General features: G+C 39.2%; 1 protein-coding gene across 1 annotated transcript in view; it reads right to left on the minus strand.

The window, feature by feature from the left end:
- gabbr2 (gamma-aminobutyric acid (GABA) B receptor, 2) overlaps nucleotides 1–18,589 on the minus strand; it is a 186,988-nt gene that overhangs the window by 47,342 nt on the left and 121,057 nt on the right. The window contains exons 9-13 of the mRNA XM_005728286.1: nucleotides 11,121–11,201; nucleotides 10,287–10,437; nucleotides 8,246–8,378; nucleotides 6,295–6,402; nucleotides 1,680–1,802 (exon numbers count right to left, since the gene is read on the minus strand). Coding sequence (XP_005728343.1) covers nucleotides 1,680–1,802; nucleotides 6,295–6,402; nucleotides 8,246–8,378; nucleotides 10,287–10,437; nucleotides 11,121–11,201 — 596 coding nt within the window. The remainder of the gene's footprint in view (nucleotides 1–1,679; nucleotides 1,803–6,294; nucleotides 6,403–8,245; nucleotides 8,379–10,286; nucleotides 10,438–11,120; nucleotides 11,202–18,589) is intronic.

Here is an 18,589-nt window from a genome sequence, read left to right on the forward strand (position 1 = left end):
AACATTCTGTGCACAGAATGCTCAGGCGGAATGTTCGTGCAAAGTGTTTTTGCCCAACATTCTGTGCACGGAATATTCGGGCAGAATGTTCGTACGTGCGGAATGTTCGTACCCAACATTCTGTACACGAAATGTTTGTGCCCAACATTCTGTACATGGAATGTTCGTGCAAAGTGTCTGTGGCCAAAATTCTGTGCTAGTATGTTCATGGGAAATGTTCTTACCCAAAATTCTGTACACGGAATGTTCGGGCGGAGTGTTCGTACCCAACAATCTGTGCACGGAATGTTTGTGCTGAATGTTCGTGCAAAGTGTTTTTGCCCAACATTCTGTGCATGGAATATTTGTGCGGAATGTTTGTACCCAACATTCTGTTCGCGGAATGTTCAAGCAGAATGTTCGTACCTAACATTCTGTGCACAGAATGTTTGGGCAGAATGTTCGTCTGGAATGTTAGTGCAAAGTCCTTGTTCGCAACATTCTGTGCTTGGAATATTCATGTGAAGTGTTTGTGCCCAACATTCTGTGCCAGTATGTTCATATCCATATCCAGTTAAGCAGAAAAAACAAATCTTCACTTGAAATTTCTTGCCTGGCTACAGTTTTTGAGTGAAGAGTTGTTCTTTAATACACTCAGATTATAAAAACTACAACTGGATTATGGATTTGAAGTATCCCTTGGCCTAACATATTCCATCATCTTATGTATCTGATAATTTGATTAGGTTAACAGACTTGGTTAAACCAGTGAATTTTGTAATCATCTATATGTTATTGATTTATCATCTATTTTGAGACTATCTGCATCGATATTTGCAGATATTCTCAAAAACAACAACAACATGCACAGCTTGAAGTGTCCCTGGTTGAAGTTTCATGTGGAGCAAAGTGAGCAGATGTACTCAAACAATTAGCTTTCCTAAACCACAGCTGCTGTATACTTCATTAATAAATCACTATTATAGCCAGATCCTTTCGCCAGTGGGTCCTCACTGCACCAGTGATAAAAAAAAATGGGCACTCCTACTGACTTCAGGCAGTATGCTCAACACAGAAATATGAAATAAAAAATAAATCACCCAATTCAACCAAAGCGACTAATACCTCTGAGTATAGAAATATTCACTTGCCTTGCTAATGTGTGGATTCCCTTAATATCACTGATAGTTATGTGCTAATATGCTATGCCTAACTGAAAACACACTTCACACATCATCAACCTCTAATGCCAGAGCTACAGTATGTTCAATTGAGCCAATTGCGCGCAAAGCTAGACTAATCCTGCACCAATCTCAGAGAATCTAAGTCTCTTTACAGTCACAGTATACTGTAGCAGTTTTAATTTCTGCTCCCTGCCATGCCAACTCTCCAGCGAAGATGAAACGATGCCAAGTGCCTCTTTTCCAGTGGAGCTTGCCAAAGTCTCCCATTCAAGCTGGCAAATGTCCGGCCACGGGATGGGCACAGGAGGCAGCAATGGCTAACATCCTGACCCAAAAATAACAGGCACAACAAAGATGCTCGTGCAGGAGCCTATAGCAGACATTTTGTTTGGTTAAACTCAAAACACTCAGGCATTTTTAGCAAGACTTTATGTCACCAAGACTCCCCACCAGCTAAGGTAAGCTTCATTACCAAAAGCGCTGCAAGTGACCACAAGTTTAGACAAGATGACTGACCTCCAGGCTGTATTCCTCCACAGTCCTCCTAAGTGGATCCACAATCTGCCAGCAGATGAGGATGCATAAGTCGATTAGCAGCATCCCGCCAACGATAATCAACAGCTTCTGGTCCTTTATGATCTGAAGAGGGAAGAGAAAATTAGGTGCTTTTATTAGCTAAATAGCCCACACCTGCTAATGTTATGTGATAATGCAAGTATCTGTAGTATCATTTCAGACAGCATTTCTTATTGACCACACTAATTATGTGAAGTGAGTTATTCACATCCCATCTGAGGTCCTAGACCCCTGCTGTTTTCATTTTAACCATCTAATCAGGGTCTGGTAACAATGTATTTAACTGCAAATGACCACCTGCTGGGATCGGAATCCATCCAGGCCTGTGAGTCCAAAAGACCAAGGCCTGGATCAACATTCGATAAAGACACGTAGCGTATTTAGCAGACTGTAATCATCCCGGGGCTGTAAAACACGAGTGGACATTCAGTTGTGTCAGTACTATGCCACCAACAAGCAACAGTTTTGTTACCTTGTGGTGAGAGAATGTGGAAAAGATCCACCAAACAAGAGCCACTGCTGTCAACCACAAAAGCTCCTCCTTTGTACCCTGAACTTTAGAGGGATGAAAGCTGTGACCTGTTTGTGATCTTTATTTATAATAGCGTTTGACTGTCTGGAACCGCAGATCAAAGGAAAGGTCAGGGGACGCAGGCTGGGCTGTGTTTGGTGAGTATCACATAGCCCAGATGCAACTCAGCAGTGTTGTGCAGGTCTCCACCCATAAGTGGGCCCAGGATGAGATAAATAATGGGACTGTGTTTTTTGATCTGCCATCTTTTGATGCAGTGCTTTTGAGCAGATGTATGTCGGCAAGGCAAAACAAGGTATGTGCTCTGTTATTGTTTATCACATTGCTTCGGGCCATTTAGGACAACATGAAGAAGAAAACCAACATATATTACATATACTGATTAAAATTCTATAAATCTAACAAGTAATTAGACATGTTATATTTCTGAGAAATGTACTCTACCCTACACCATCTGCTAAACTGTGATATGTTACTCTGCCAAGGCAGTAATTAATCTAAATTACCTGAAGTGTTGTCTGTTTTCTTTCCACCAGTCACACCAGTAAGGCTCCAGTGTGGCTGTAGTTACTAATTTGAGGAAAAAGCCCAAATAATTTAGAGCCACCACAGAGCTATGTTCTTAAAATGATCCTTTTTGTTGATTTTTCAGGATAATTTTTATGTTGCATCCACATCTGCATTGTGTTGTGATGTGTGAAAATCTGTCTACAGGTAGATGTATATATAAATATACATTTCATTACTGAAAACTGCCTCTGTGGCACTTCCATGACTGTATCCTGCTTGGTTCGGTACTTTCTTGGCAAAAGATTTCTAAAGACAGACAGATTTTCTTTTCTCCCTCTACATGAGTTGTGAGTCCATGGTACTGGGGACATAGATGGTTGCTTCTTTTATTTTTTTAAAGTCATGTTTAGAGTACCAACATCTGACAGCACTGGTAGTTATCATGACATCATCCATGCGATCTACCTCAGTAACACTACAGTAAAGAGAGGGCTGTCTTTGCAACTAGGAAAAACTGGAGGTTACCTTGGTGATTACATTGCATTTTTTCTCATTTGGCAACTGGTTGCAAGTAGCTGTGGTAACCAAAGGTTGAGTGTGCAACACCTTCAGTCCCTGGGTGTCAGCTTTTGATTAAAGGTGATAGCACATATCGCATGTTGGGAGGCAACCTGTGACTCAGATGGACTGGCAGAGGTTACAAATAACTGCTGTACAAATGCAGATAGTCGACAAAAGCAGCATAGTCAACTCAACACAACTAGTTGAGGTGCTACTTGGTTATATTCTTATTGTACTCTTAGAAAAAGGCAGGTCTGCTAGGTGCCTATACCATTTTGCCATCCTACAGCAACTGTGTCAGTATTTGTGGAGGAATTATTGAATTTCTGTTCAATATTGAGAAATCTACAAGGTCTACAATGGACTCTGAACAGAAGTAGTAAATGTGAATTTCTTTGTCTGTAAACTGCAACAAATTTGCAATTTTCATCAATTTGTCACAGTTAATTGCTGCATTTTCAGAAACAGATTGCATGTAACCACCTTGAGCTCATTTAATCACAAGCAGACTGATTCTTTGTTATTGCTGTTTCATCACCATCTTAAAACACCAAATTTGCTTTGAAGATTTGCCAACTGACTCCAAGTGGACGCAGGACCAGTCTCTGTCCATGCAGCAGTCACTTCAAAGGCATCAAGACTCCAAGCCAATTACACATGGCCACAATACTTTTGCTTGTGCCGCAGTCTCCAATCATTGTTTTAGCGACTGTAGGACATTTTGCCTCAGAGCTAATTCAAATTTACAGGGTTACTGATATGATTGATATGAGACCCTGAAAGTCAATGAATTACTTAAAAACTATCAATAATTTCAGATACAGAGATGAGATTTGGTTAGGACCAAATAAATCACAGTCTACACTTATCTACACGTCAGACTTGAGGAGCTGATCATGCACAGAGTCACAGTTTTACAGTTAAAATATTTGTTGCATGACTTCCATCCTCCATTTTTGCTTTTTTCTTGACACCACTGTTTTCCCATTGTTATTAAATTAAGAAAGCTATATTTGCAGCAGTGATTTTGTGCATTGTATCTTTCATGTATGTTTATCAGTTAGGAAGCAATCCATCTAATCCCTGAAATAATGATCAAAATGTGGAAGCAGTAAAAACAACATGTTTAATCTCTACTTTTAGGTTTTAAATCACACACATATGTGTGTGTGGCTCGTACACAGGGGGACTTTTGTGAGCACATACTGTATGCTTATCTGTGTTTATGTGTTTGGAATAATAGGACATTGATTGGCTCTCCTCTCTCTGCATCGTCTGTGGCACTGAGCTTTTAAAGAAGTGAACAAGTGCCAGCTACAGCCCACCAAGTGGAGCCTTTATTGAGCTCACCCTTGATTTACAATCCCTGCTCTCCTACAGAGAAAAAAAAAGATGAAGGGGAGGATAGGGGAAGAAGTGAGGGATGCAGTTCCAATCCCACAGTTTGAAGAAAAGATGTGTTTGTCCCTCCCCTGACAGCAGTTGGCAGACATTTCAGGACACCACCAGCAACTATCACTCTAGTGAAGCCAAAGCCCCTGCACTCAATCCGTGTGGGTGAAGTGGGATGTGTGTCTGTCCTGCTCACACAAACCCAGGCCTTGAACCATCAGAAAACACACCCTGAGGGCCTGAATACTACTTCTGGAGAAACATTTGTTATGTCTCTGTTAGCAAGGGAAAGAGGATGAGAGGATGGGAACGGAGCAAAACAATTGGCTGTGAAAGGTCAAAGAGGAAAAAACTCTTTTGTTTTCATTAAATGATCACTTTGAAAAAGACAGTGAATTACAGAAATGTAAAAGGCCGGGACCAAAGTCACACATTACAAAAAATGATTACAAATGTGTTGTGACTGAACTGCAGTGGAAACTCAATCTAAACTGGGCCTCAGTTCTTGGATTCTCTTTATCTTAATCTATCATTTGCCCTCTTTTCTCGGCATCCCCTTTTCTTTTCATAGAGTCCAACCTACTTTTTTTTTGCCATTTGGGCCATGTTGTTTGTCTTGTCCCTTTCTCTGCCACGCTTTGCCTTTCCCCTTCTGTCTCTCCCTTCTGCCACTATTTCCCTGCATCCCTCCAACCTCTTCCACTCTTCGATCCTTCCTCTTTCCTCCTTCTCTTCCTGCTTTCTCTCTGGCAGGCCACCCACACGTCCTCCAATATGCAAGAGGGTGAGAGAAAGGGAGAGAGAAACAGAGGGGAGAGCGAGGTCTATAAATACAAAAAGGCCAAGCAGAGTTGCAACACTTGGTGAGCTCGACACCGCTTTTATATAACTGGGCCAGCAAAGCAGATTGTGTTAGATGTTTAAAAAGCCATTTGTATTTCTAGATCCTTTTTCTCACAGAGAAGATTCTAAAAGCAGGTGCCATGGGGCTGCCAGTCTTTCAGTTTGTAAAAAGCACGAGTAGCACTGATGCACTGAATACAATCACCCACACACCAGCGATGGGGTTATAAAAGGCATGCGAAGCCTCCTGGAAAAGACTGTCATGTGCCAACAGATACGACTGTGGTTGTATCAACCGCCAGTTATGTCATCCAACAGATGTAGGTAATGTCATGAAAAATATAAGGTTAAAAACCTCGAGAAAGCATATGGCCGTTTAAGTGGAAAGCTGCAGATTTGTTTGATATAAACAAATTTGAATATAAATGAAAAATCAAACCACGTTTTTAAGGAGGAGGAATCATTACTGCAAATCTATGAAGCAGGAGTGTGTGGGCCATGTTTCAATCACATCAGAAAAATGAGAAGATATAGACTGGATGGAGTGGTGAGGAGTCCTTCCCTGCCTTTTATCCTGTGGTAACTGGGATAGGCACCAGACCACCCTACAACCCTAAGGTGGATAACCAGCTAAAGCGATTAAGAAAATGGATTAGGTTAGACCCACTGAGTTACCTTTATAAAAATATTTCAAAAAATCATAATATTTTTCAATACCTTCTTCTTCATCTTCACATTTTTGAAGATGGCGTGTACCCTCCAGGTCTTGGCAAACATGGCTCCGAAAGCTGTTGTGTATCCAACAATGAGGATCCACGTCCGAACCTATCAGAACAACAGTGAGACATGAAATTGTGTCATGTCATAAACTGGTGATCAAGGCTGGAAACAACATCTGATCTGACAGCTATTTGCATTTTTCTCCAGAAGTTCATTCAAAGTAGCATTATGAAGCATTCTAAAAATAAGGCGCTGTCAGATTTATTTCCCATCTCTGAAGCTCTGGGAGAACATCCTGGACTATGAAGCTGTCACACTCCTGAGCGCATTTCAATTTTAATGAAAAACAAAATGTAGATCTCTTACTTCCACGGCACAAATGGCACCGCTGATGTGTTTTTAAAGCTTCAAGTGCAACTATAACTGAGAAAACCCTAATACAGCCACAGAGACCCTGTGTGCACGATTTCATGTTTTGTATTTGATTACTGTATACGGTACATATTTTCTTTTTACCTGTGTATCTGTGTACAAGCTCTCTATATCTGCATACACATATGAGAAAGCAACAAAATGTGGCACAGCGGTAAAGAAAAGAAGAAGACAGCGAAAAAACAATTACGCCATTTGTTCTCAAAGCAACCAGCAGATATTGATCGGTAGCAGTGAATGGATAAACCTCTGTGCTCCTCTGCTGCAGCACCTGAAGTCTGAAGTGACAAACTCTGTTGTGGCTCTGCAGCAGAGCTTGAACCAGGTGACAGAAGTTCAAGACGTGCTCTGCCTAACACCTCTTTGGTACACATGTGCATATTTGTGTCTCTATATCTGAACAGGGTGGGTGTCTCAGTGGAAACCAGTTATCACTGTAATCAAAACTCTTTAATTAATCCAGTATCTACACAGTCACACAGTAATGCTACCTGAGGGGAGATACTTAATATGCAGCATGCTTACAAAAGGCCTGCAGAGAGAGATTCTGTTAGTTTTCACACAGTCACATGTGAATACGATTCATCTTTTGGTAGTGCTTTCCAGTCTTTAGAAACTGTTATATGACATAAGATTCTGGGGATGAGAAGTGACCCAGCAAAGACTTCTGTCTGGCCCACTGAAGGTGTAGGAGGGCATCAATTCCGGTTTATTAATTGTATTTTCCTACGTTTTACCGTTTTTCCTACAGATAAAGCCCATTCATACTACACCAAAATAACTAAGCACCTGATAAACAATTACATGATAGAAAAGTTTTTCACTATATACTATTTTTTTAAAATCCATAGTAAAACAAAAAGAATAAATAAAATAAAATAAATTCTGTAAAATAACAAAAACTTTGTTTTATTATTATACGGCAGTCAGAGAGCTACAAGAACGTTTTGCAAATTTAAGCCCAAACAGTCACGCTGACAGCTGTCTTTCATTTACTGCAGCAGCATTTTGTTATCATGCAGAAACACTGCGATGATAAATCTTATTTTAAAATATCTGAGGTATTCAATAAAAAGTTAAATTCCTTTCCACTGACAGCAAGGAGAGTTTCACGTAATATCAAAGTGGGCTGTATGAGTTTGACATTACTGACATAAGATGAGAGCAAACATGGCCAGAAGAGAATTTCATATTTGTATACACATATTCAGATAAGATGTGTACACTGTTTATAATAAAGGTTTCGCCTCCTCTGGACACGATTGAGTCCATTTCTTTTTTAAAAACCAATCAACTTGAACCAACGAGTGCTCACAGAATATGTTTGGTTAATATGCTGATAAATTGATTTAAAACAAAGACATAAAGCTTGCATCTCTTTTTTGACTAATAAAATATACTTTGGTGGTGTGGCAGTGGATGGGTAGTTTTTTCTCCTTTTTAATTGAGGCAAATTTTAAATTCTTGCCTTTATTCACTATTTTATTTATAGGAGAACACTCTTAAGAGGACTCACGGTGCAGAGGGTCTCAAACTCTTTGTCAGAAACAAAACCTCCGTCCAGACCAAACAGGAAGATAGATGCATAGGAGAGCATGCCTCCCAGGATGATCAGGTTATTCATGTAGGGACTGGACATCTTGATTAATCTGAAAAGAAAAGAATAAAGGATTAGAGGAGATTCAAATGATGATAGAGTAGAGTTTAATCTTATACAAAGTGAGAGCTGCTAAATAATAGTATTTCTCCAGAAATAGTTCATCATTATGCTCATGCTTCATCATTTTTTTGATTTCAATACTAGAGATGGACCGATCTGATATTACGTATCGGTATCGGCCCGATACTGACCTAAATTATTGGATCGGATATCGGAGAGAAATAAATAATGTAATCCGATCCGAAGTATCACAAAATCACCTCATAAAACGCGCTACTTGGTGTAACCCAGCTCGGCGCATCGGAGCAGTATGTGTCACGTGATAGAGCGGCTGTTGTCTGCGAGACCTGTCGGCGGTCTGTTGGAGCATTTGAAGCGTCGCTGCATGCTTCCTAACCGCGGCATTTCATCTCGGCGAAAACTATCCCAGAGAAGTAAAACAAGTGTGTAAGTTCATCCCTGAATGTTTGCATAGTATTTCCACGTTAAGCTTAACAACTGATATATGGAGCCACAGCTGGACTGACCATCGGAGTTCCATATTGAGGTGAAAAGGAAGCGATTTGTCCCGTACTTCAGCTAGAATTAAAAAATGGACACAAAGCTGGAGTTATTCTGTCTTTTCTGCGCAGTTGCATCTACTTCTCTCATTCTCTCCTTCCTCTCCTGTTATTACTTCAAACATGAAACTGATCAATGATCAGCTGATCGGCTTTTCTGCCGCAAGTCCCGTCTTTCTTGTTTGTTTATCGCCCACTTTGCGCTAGAAAGAAGAGACCAGCGGCTAAACAACAGCAGCGCATTTAAGCTTGATCAGCTGTTGTTAGAATGTATTTAATATTACTTTCTAGTATCAGCTGATGTTTGCTGGAGCCACAGCTGTAAAAAGTGCTGGTCATGATATCGGTTTGGTTATCTGGTGAGAGGGAAACATGAAGATGAAACCAGGAGATGTCCTTACTGAATCATCAGAGCTGAACAGGTGATGGAGAAACAGGTTTACCTTATAGGTGACATGAATGGGTTGAAGGGAAGTTATGAATTGTTTCTGAGAAATAACACCAGGATCCTTTTCTAAGTAGCTGACAGCTGGTAACTGTGCAGGGGCGGATCTAGCAAAGTTTTGTGGGGGGCCAAGTAGGGCATTAACAGGGAGAGGGGGGCACAAAGAAAAACTTTTCTTTGTTATGTGATTTAAAAACTTTGAATAAATAATTATCTGAATCTTACAACAAAAGTGGTCATCTGATTACATGTATAGAAATCCATTATTGTATATAGTAACTAATAAGTCTAATATACCCTAGTAAGCTATAGTACTTTTTCCTTTGGGAAGGTACCATCTGTGCAATCTGCAATTCTGTTGAAGAAAGATGTTGAATCTATTTAAATATTGTAGAAAAATAATTGATTTTATACTTGCATTAAATTAAAGTTGATTAATTCGATTAAGGGCTGGGGGTGGTTCCCTAATATTTTTGCTGGGAGTTGGCAACCCTATTAGTTAGTTTATCAGATTGATCAGTGTTGTTGAACTATAAAATGTTTTGGGTGGAGTGTATTTTTTGCATACAGGTATAACAGAATAGATTCAGTCTCTTGTTTTTTAAAACTTATACAAAATGCACAAGATATTTATAAAAAACAGTTTTATTGATTACAAAATACGCCATATCGGATTCATATCGGTATCGGCAGATATCCAAATTTATGATATCGGAATCGGTATCGGACATTAAAAAGTGGTATCGTGCCATCTCTTTTCAATACCATTCAGTCTCCTCAGATTCTTCTACCACTACTTCTCTCTTCCTACTAGTCCATAATTTACCTTCTTCCTTCCACTCTACATTGACAAATTTCACCTTTGCTGGCTAGTTGTACAACTTGTGCTGACCTGTGATTCCGATTCTTGATGTTGAAGAACAAGAAGGCCCCGGCCATGAGCATGCCCAGTATGGTGATGGTGGACAGGATGCTGTAGAGCGGCACGTTGATGTGGCGCCTCTGCAGACGCACAAACGTCCGATCCTTCGGTGGCTCTACACCTACAAGAAAGAAGGTTTGTGATACAAGCAAAAGAGTTATTTTATCATAGTAAAGCATAAAATAAAACTGTCTTAACTTCAGTTCTTCCAATGAATAGTGATGCTGCAGTAGCACCGGTTATTTTTAGAGATAATTTCCTGGTCCCCCAGTTTCCACTAGTTAAGTGTCTCTATGATAATGGCTCTTAGGATGCTGCACTTTCTTTTCCCCTTTTTTTTGCTGTATTTTTCTATCTCCAGTATGCCAATCGATCGTAATAGCATCATCTTACATATTTCCACTTACTGTGGTCAGCGATGTGGAAACAAGCTTTTTAGGAGCTACAGTCTTAGACTTTCTGTATGTGGAGAAAGGCTCAGAAAATGGCTTTGAGCATCGCACAAATTACAAAGTATGTCAACACAGGGAAACATGGGAGGGGTTGAAGAAAAATGTACTGGTAAATAATTTAGCTGTGAGAGAACAGTTTAGGGAGGTGAGTTCCTTCACTGAGTGGTGGTGTTGCCTGAGTGGGTCTGTATATTTATGTTAATTGGAAGGAGTTTGGGTTCAAGAGCATAAGTGAGCATAAAAGGAGCTGCTAAGTTTTTAGTCTTTACTGAAACATCCTGGTTAAAAAAAAAATTGGAATAATCAACAGATTTTCTTTAGTGAGTTTTAGATTCCTCACACAGCCACATACCTTGGAACCTGATGGAGTTGTTGATGAGGTCCAGCACATCAGCAATTGCATTGTATTCACCGACTTTCACTTCCTGTCCCTCTGTTGAAACAGAAAAAAAGCACAGATATGTAGGCATCAACATAAATATATGTAAATAAACTCTCCAAGCGTCATATAAAAATGCATACAGTTAAACCCAGTTTTGAAAGCTTGCAGCTCTATCTGACACTGACACTGCAGGTTCACAATGACAGTACGCTAATGTTCAGCAAGTAATTTTACTCATGTTAACAGTCTTAGTTTAGCTTGACAATGTGCTAAGGCTTTCTATTTAGCACTGTAAAATTTACAGCTGAGACTGATAAGAGAACTAATAATTGCTCAGGAAACCAAAGCATTACATGGCCCAATGATGGTGCAAAAGTAAAGGAGACATTCACTCAAATGCAAAGACCACGAACGGAAAATGAATGTCTGTGTTAAATACATCTGCGTTCCATCTAGAAGTAGTAGAGACATTTCACTAGAAACCCTTAATTTCATTCTCACTGTTTTGGTCTAATAAAAGTCACCTGGAGGTCAAAGTCACTGAGGTTCTGTGGGAATCTTTTCATTATTTTTTGTTTCGTTCCAATACATCAAGTAGATGTTCAGATATCACAGCAATTCATCCATGACCTTCTGACTAACTCAGAAGGCAAACTGGCATCACCATCCCTCCAGACATATTGTTAGTATGACATTAATTGGTTAGATCAATTAATGTGTAATCATTCAGGTAGTCATGTTAAAATCCATCAGAACTGTGTTTTGGTGAGTTTTACTTTTGTTTGATGTTTGACCTTTACTGTGCCAAATGATTTATTCTTCAGTTCCGGAAACTTGGCACCAACGTGAAATGCCACTTTTTTGGGCAGTTATTGTGGAGCATTAGTTAAAGTCACTGTAATTTCAATGGTCAGCAGAACATAAAAACTGCATGCCTTTGCTGCTGCAGACACACTTTTCAATTCAGCATTCTTTGAGAGTCATGTCTCTGTGTCTTTGATTTATTGTGCCTGAAAGAAGACGCAGTAGTTTGGAAGGCCTGCTTCAACAGACAACTTCAGTGAAGTCTGATATGGAAACTTGAATCTTGCTTTGTACATACACTGAGAATCCAGTAGCTAAAGTTAGCTGAATGCAGTGACACATATCAGTTTTCATTCATCTACAGAGGTAGGACGACATTTCATTTTTTTAATCGGACTCATTTATGAACAAAAAAAGAGACAAATTATTAGTCCAAGTAGGATATTTTATAGATCTTTGCAGACGTCTGGATGGGTTCTTTAATTATAAGAAGCACCATGCTGGGTTTATAAAATGTTGGACCAAGTGTTTCACATTTGGAGAAAATGAGATAGAGGAACAAATAAAATTCACACATTAATCTGACATAGTGAATAACCCAGCTTTAAGCTCTATCGCTACACACAGTAATACAACCTCAAAGAGAGCTTTAAGCCCCAAGATTTTCCAAGGGCCATTAGTGATTTAACAAAATATCCATAACACTAAATTTTAAGACACTCAGCATGATTACCTACATTTAAAATTCTCAAACGGCAGCTTTCATTTTCACCCTAAAATGGCCAGAAAGTGATCTTATTGTTTTATATAGTTTTAATTCCTTGTGTATTATACGTCAGTGAAACCAGGAGTTTAACAGAAAGCAGATACTGTAGAATCCAGTCAGCAAACAAAGAAATAAAAACCTGACAAATGCAGCAAAAAGCATACTTCAAAGGGTAGTTATGTCTATCTCTTACTTATTTTAGAGCAAACAATAATTATATATTTTTTTATTACACTATCAGGTTGCTGTAGTGTTTTCTGATTACATTCAGGGGATAGCAAACTGCAGTAACCCCACCCCATAAACACCATCAGCCTCTCCGGAGCTGTGCTCAAACACAGCTATTTCAGAGTTTACAGTTTTTTCTTTTAGAAGCAACGATGAGTCTCTCAGGTGTAATACAGGAGGAAGCGTAACCTTGTCAGACAGACCTGGGTACTCACTCATAAAGATTACTCAGATTACACAAGGGGGACAGAGAGAGGGGACAGATTATCCAGATCTTTTTTTTTCTTTGTAAGTACTACAAACAACCCGCAATTTCTCGTGCTGCAGATGTCAAATCTCTCTGATCCTCGCTGCTATCACTCTTGCAGGCCCACTGAACTCTTCCGCAGCAATGCCCTTGAATGGAAAATGACAAACATCACCTACTGCAGCATCACAGGGCTCTTTTTTCTCTCTAAATGACCTCAAGTGACCTGAAGTTTTCCCATCAACCCATCAGCGATTGTTGAAAATGACTATTTGACAATTTTACAGTGCAGTAAATGTGCTTAGGCAATAAGATTTGCATTTCTCAACCCTCTCACAGTGACTCAGGGCCACTGACTAATTTCTCTTGACTGCGTCCTAAACAGCAGAAGGGACTATATATCAGCATTCCTCCTTTCAAAGGCTGCAATGCTATCACAGCATTCTGTCCCCACAGGAATACGGATGGCTGCAGCAGGATGTTAAATTCAACCTGTCGCTCAGTCTGTGGCCTGACATTTAATTGTCTTTTGTTTGATTAGTCAATATAACACAATCGAAAAGTCAGTGAAAATGTCATTAAAATGTAGAAGTTTGATAATAATAAAAATGAAAATGAATATGAAAATTATTAACACCTGCATAGTTAATATTCTTTCATTTTTATGCTTTTTTCCCCATTACAGCCATATCATTACCGTCCATCTCCTGAGTATAATTGTTCTAATTACCTCGGAGTATGTTAGAATAACAAATTGTTACAATTTAACTTTGAAGAAATCCATAAGAAAGCACTTAAACTTAAACAGTCATCCAGCATTCAGTGTTACAGGTGTTCAAGGTGTCTCAAAAGCTGATGAGGACTCTTTTTATTACACAAAAAAGGCAATGGTTTAAAGTGGGACTACCAAGACGCTTCAAGTTCCAGGAGACACCAGCTGGCAAAATCAGTTCAAATTCAGGGAGCAGGTTTTCATGGATGTGAAAGAAAGAAAAATTCTAGATGTTAGAAAACAAGAGATGAGTAGAAACTGAATCACTAAAGATTTGCAGGAGAACCTGCTGAAGGCGGTCTGTACAGACACTCCATTCATGACCAACAGTGCTCAAAAGAAAAACAAATAGCTTGTGTACTTGTGGTGTGAGATCTCTGGTATAAGAATGATATGGACCATAATAACAAGGGGATTATCTCTCCTAGGATTCTTTGAAATATGAGTTAAGAAGAATATAATTGCTTAAGAATAAGCAAGTTTATTATTTAGTGAGTTCATTTCTTAGTACAATACCAAGTATCAGTGCCAAAGATCAGTACCTAAATGTGCCTAAGAGTCCTCCCTTTAACTAGTAAATACAGAAGCCCCACCCACCTGAGGTTTAAACCTTCTGTTTGCAAAGAGCAGCCAATCTGAAGACAGCTGGTTTTAACGGAGAAGAGATAAAACAGCTTGTTTCAGACAATGAATGAACTGAGGGGTCGCACCTAGAAATAAATAAAGATTATTATGAACTGTGAATTATGTAAAGAAGTTCAACTAGAGTCCAAGAATCAATAACGAGCTGGCAATTAGCATTAAAGGTTTAAAGGCTGGACAAATTTAAAGCATTTTCGAGTCAGGGCCTCTCTGCTGGAATCTATTGCCTGAAGGTCCAAGATATAACAAGCATGATAACATGATTTTTTAAAAAGCCTTTCTGAAACTTACCCTTAAAAAATGTTCAGTTTAGCATTATGAAAAATACTTTTCCCCCCACTGATGCACCAGCATCATAATCACAGACGATCCTCATGCTGGTTTGAAAATTACAAAATGGAAATTGCCGGTACTCTTTTACTATAACTCTCTCTGCTGATTACCAAGGATCAGAACGCTTTTTATGAACACAGCCTGACCCATTTTTGTAGCAGTGTTTGTAAATGTAATCAAGGTTGTTTGGGCTTGTTTTTGTGTGAGCTTCACTTTAGACTGCCTTTAATCATGTTAACTGTATTTTTGTCATGTCTGATCTGTTAAATTCAAACAGAAAAAAATAGAAAATTCCTGATTCCTTCAAAACACTGGTGATACAGTAGTCTTAAGAGCTATTTTAGTTGAAAGTTATGCTAAAACACTATTGCCTGGAGGTACGCTGACAGTAGCAGGTTGTTCTTATTCTAAATTCCCGCAAGACATGATGGAAAAGCAAGAAATTCAGAAATCCAAATGCATCCCCTTACACTGATATGATATGGTGGCTCTGTTGTGGGGGACATTTTCTGGTTTTGTTTAAATCCATTTGTCGCCAATTCAATACAAAGTTTTTCCAAGTGATCACTTTTATCCTGTAACGAAACATTTCTATCCTGGTTCGCTGTAAGGATGAATGTTTTGATCCAAAGCGCTGGAGAGGTCACTAAAAAGTGGGGTAAGAATGAATAAATGATGTGAATCATACTCTATGACCTCGCAGTCAGATTGAGATTTAAACACATGTGGGAGACTTTGGAGCAACATGTTAGACTCCACTTTTCAAACCACCAAATGAGGGAATATGTTTTGAAGAACAGTCCCTCTAGTATAGTGCAGAAAACTTACACACACATATATATATATATGTGTGACATTTTCTACAGAAAAAGAAAATAATGGTTCCTTATCTACCATGCATGTAAGTGTGTTGATTCAAAATCTGTACTCAGAAGTACAGCAACTGAGATCAAGACCTCTAGTAGAGAGGGATCTCTTATTCCCATGAGAGAGTGGGAATAAAAGCCGTCGAGGCCCCTGACTAAGAAAGCCTGACAGGGGAAAATGGAGGATCAGAGGAGAAAACAGATGATAGGGTCATGTTGGGGATTGCTCCCTTTTGAAATATTCAAGCTGGGGCTGTCCCTGCACGCCTGGTGTGACAAAAGGGTAACACAGTTACGAACCCTGACAAGTGAGGAAGAGGTGATTGGTGAAGGTTAAGAGGGGTGGAGGAAATACAGTATCATAAGACCAAGAGAAGATAGTGAGAGATGCGAATATAAGGAGATGACTTGATGGAGGAAAGCGGGAGAGACACGGAAAACAAGGTGAGGAACAAGGGTGATAGATAAACACAGAAGGGGTTAGGAATTCTGCATATCAGAAATTTTGAATATGCATAGAAATATGTTGCCAGTCCTGTATTTTTAATGTTGCTAATTGTCATTGTGGTTTGAGGTTTTACTGTACTGCTATGTTATTTAAACTCTTGCTTATATTTTCTAACAAATTGATATGTTCTTACAAACTTATAATTAATCCATTAATAATACAAAGCAGGGGGCACAGATTTGTGGAGGCAGCTATGTCGGCCCACCATCTTGAACACGGTGACCAAGATAGACACCAGTGTTTCACCTAATCACGTTTTATGCATGTGGCTATAAACCAACCCCATACACACCAAAGTAGAGCACAAGGGACTTGTAAGCCAAACTCAAATTTTAATCCACCACCGCACCTTCAGATACAAGATATGAAGGATCATACCTACATTTATCTTCACCAAAGAAGCAAAAATGCAAATGAAAGAGACAAAAAAAGTTTCTCTTTTGGATGACAAAAGCATAATCACAGGCATAATACTATAATTCATTTTACCAGCCTTACTGGTACCATTAGAAAGGTTCCTTTTTGTGACCGAAAACAGATTTCACTTCCTAACAATCCAATTCATAACTACCGTTTTCATAAGAGAAAGTTACAGTTTATAAGTCAGAAAACTTTGATTCTTAAATATTTTGTTTGTCGGCGGTCACCGCAGCGAGGATTACTCTCTTGAATTATGGAGCAGTAAGCAAAGTGAACTGACTGCGATCTGCAATCTACTGACATTTAGTGGTGAGATTTTACACACTGTACCTTTAAAAGAAAGAAGACAGAAATTATACTGTGTGTACTTTTTTTTAGTAATGAGTTCACCTTGCTTCTTCACCCTCCCACCCACCAACACACACACACACACACACACACACACACGCGCACACACACACACACACACACACACTTTTTACATTGTAATTACACATTACTGTTAGGGGTATGGACTGTATTACAGAGGATCCTAATATTACTGGGAATCTGCTGTACAGGGAGGGTAAACACTCTCCTCATAAAAATGCAGCATCATTTGTTTCTCAACTCCAAATTCAGATAAATTACATCGTAAATGTTGGGGAAATTAGTTCATAAGTCACAGGCTGTATTATCATATACCACCACTGCTTTTTCAAGGGATATTTTTAACACTATTCAAGTTTTTTTCCAAGTAAGCTGTGATGCCCCAAATGGTTAGACGAATCTTCTGTTCATTTAAAAACACTTTCTTTGTGTTAGTTTTATTAGATGTATTTATTTAATCCTTATTTATAATTGTTTGATGATTTAAGTGAATTTTGCTGTGCTAAGTGAATTTATAGGTGTATAAAAGGCTGACTCCTAGTTACTATGATTTTGAATCAGTTTGATTCCTTGCATGCAGCTCCCAAAGCAGTGTGGTCAATATCACAAAAACTGCTTTGTTACTTTCAGACCCAATTAAACCCAGGTATAGGGCACTTGCACATAACACTTTCCTGCAGTTTTTCCTATAACATACTAGAGATGGACCGATCCGATTTTACGTATCCGTATCAGTCCGATACTGATGTAAATTACTGGATCGGATATCGGAGAGAAATAAAAAAAATGTAATCCGATCCATTAAATATCAAAAAAGCACCTCACAAACCTTGCGACACGGCGTAACTCGCCTCATAACCGTAGCATGTTGGAGCAGTGTGCTCACGTGATAGAGCGGTTGTGTGTATTTGTAGCCTCGCTACCAAACCGGCATTTCATCTCCGAGAAAGTTATCCCAGAGAGAAGTAAAGCAAGTGTGTAAGTTCATCTCTGAATGTTTGTAAAGCATTCCAGCGTTAAGCTTAACAACCGATACATGGAGCGACTGCCTCTCTCTCTCCCTCCCTCTCCTGCTGCTACTTCAAATGTGAAACTGATCAATGATCAGCTGATCGGCTTTTCTGTCGCGAGTCCGTCTCTCTTCTTTGTTTTTGGCCCACGTTGCACCAGAAAGAGGAAACCAGCGGCTGAACAACAGCAGCACGTTTAAGCTTGATAAGCTGTTGTTAGAATTTATCTAATATTACTTTCTACACCAGGATCTTTTTCTACGTAGATGACAGCTGGTAACTGTGCAGGGGCGGATCTAGCAAAGTTTAGCCAGGGGGGCCGATAAGGCATTAACAGGGAAAATGGGGCACAAAGACATACTTTTCTTTCTTATTCTCATTTAAAATGTCTAGCTTTTAATAAATAATTACCTGAATCTTACACCCAAAGTTTTAATCTGATGTAAAATGTATAGAAGTCCATTACTGTATATA

The sequence above is a fragment of the Pundamilia nyererei genome, unplaced genomic scaffold, assembly GCF_000239375.1.
Source record: "Pundamilia nyererei isolate P.nyererei 1_Seehausen unplaced genomic scaffold, PunNye1.0 scaffold00028, whole genome shotgun sequence".
Lineage (NCBI taxonomy): Eukaryota > Metazoa > Chordata > Actinopteri > Cichliformes > Cichlidae > Pundamilia > Pundamilia nyererei.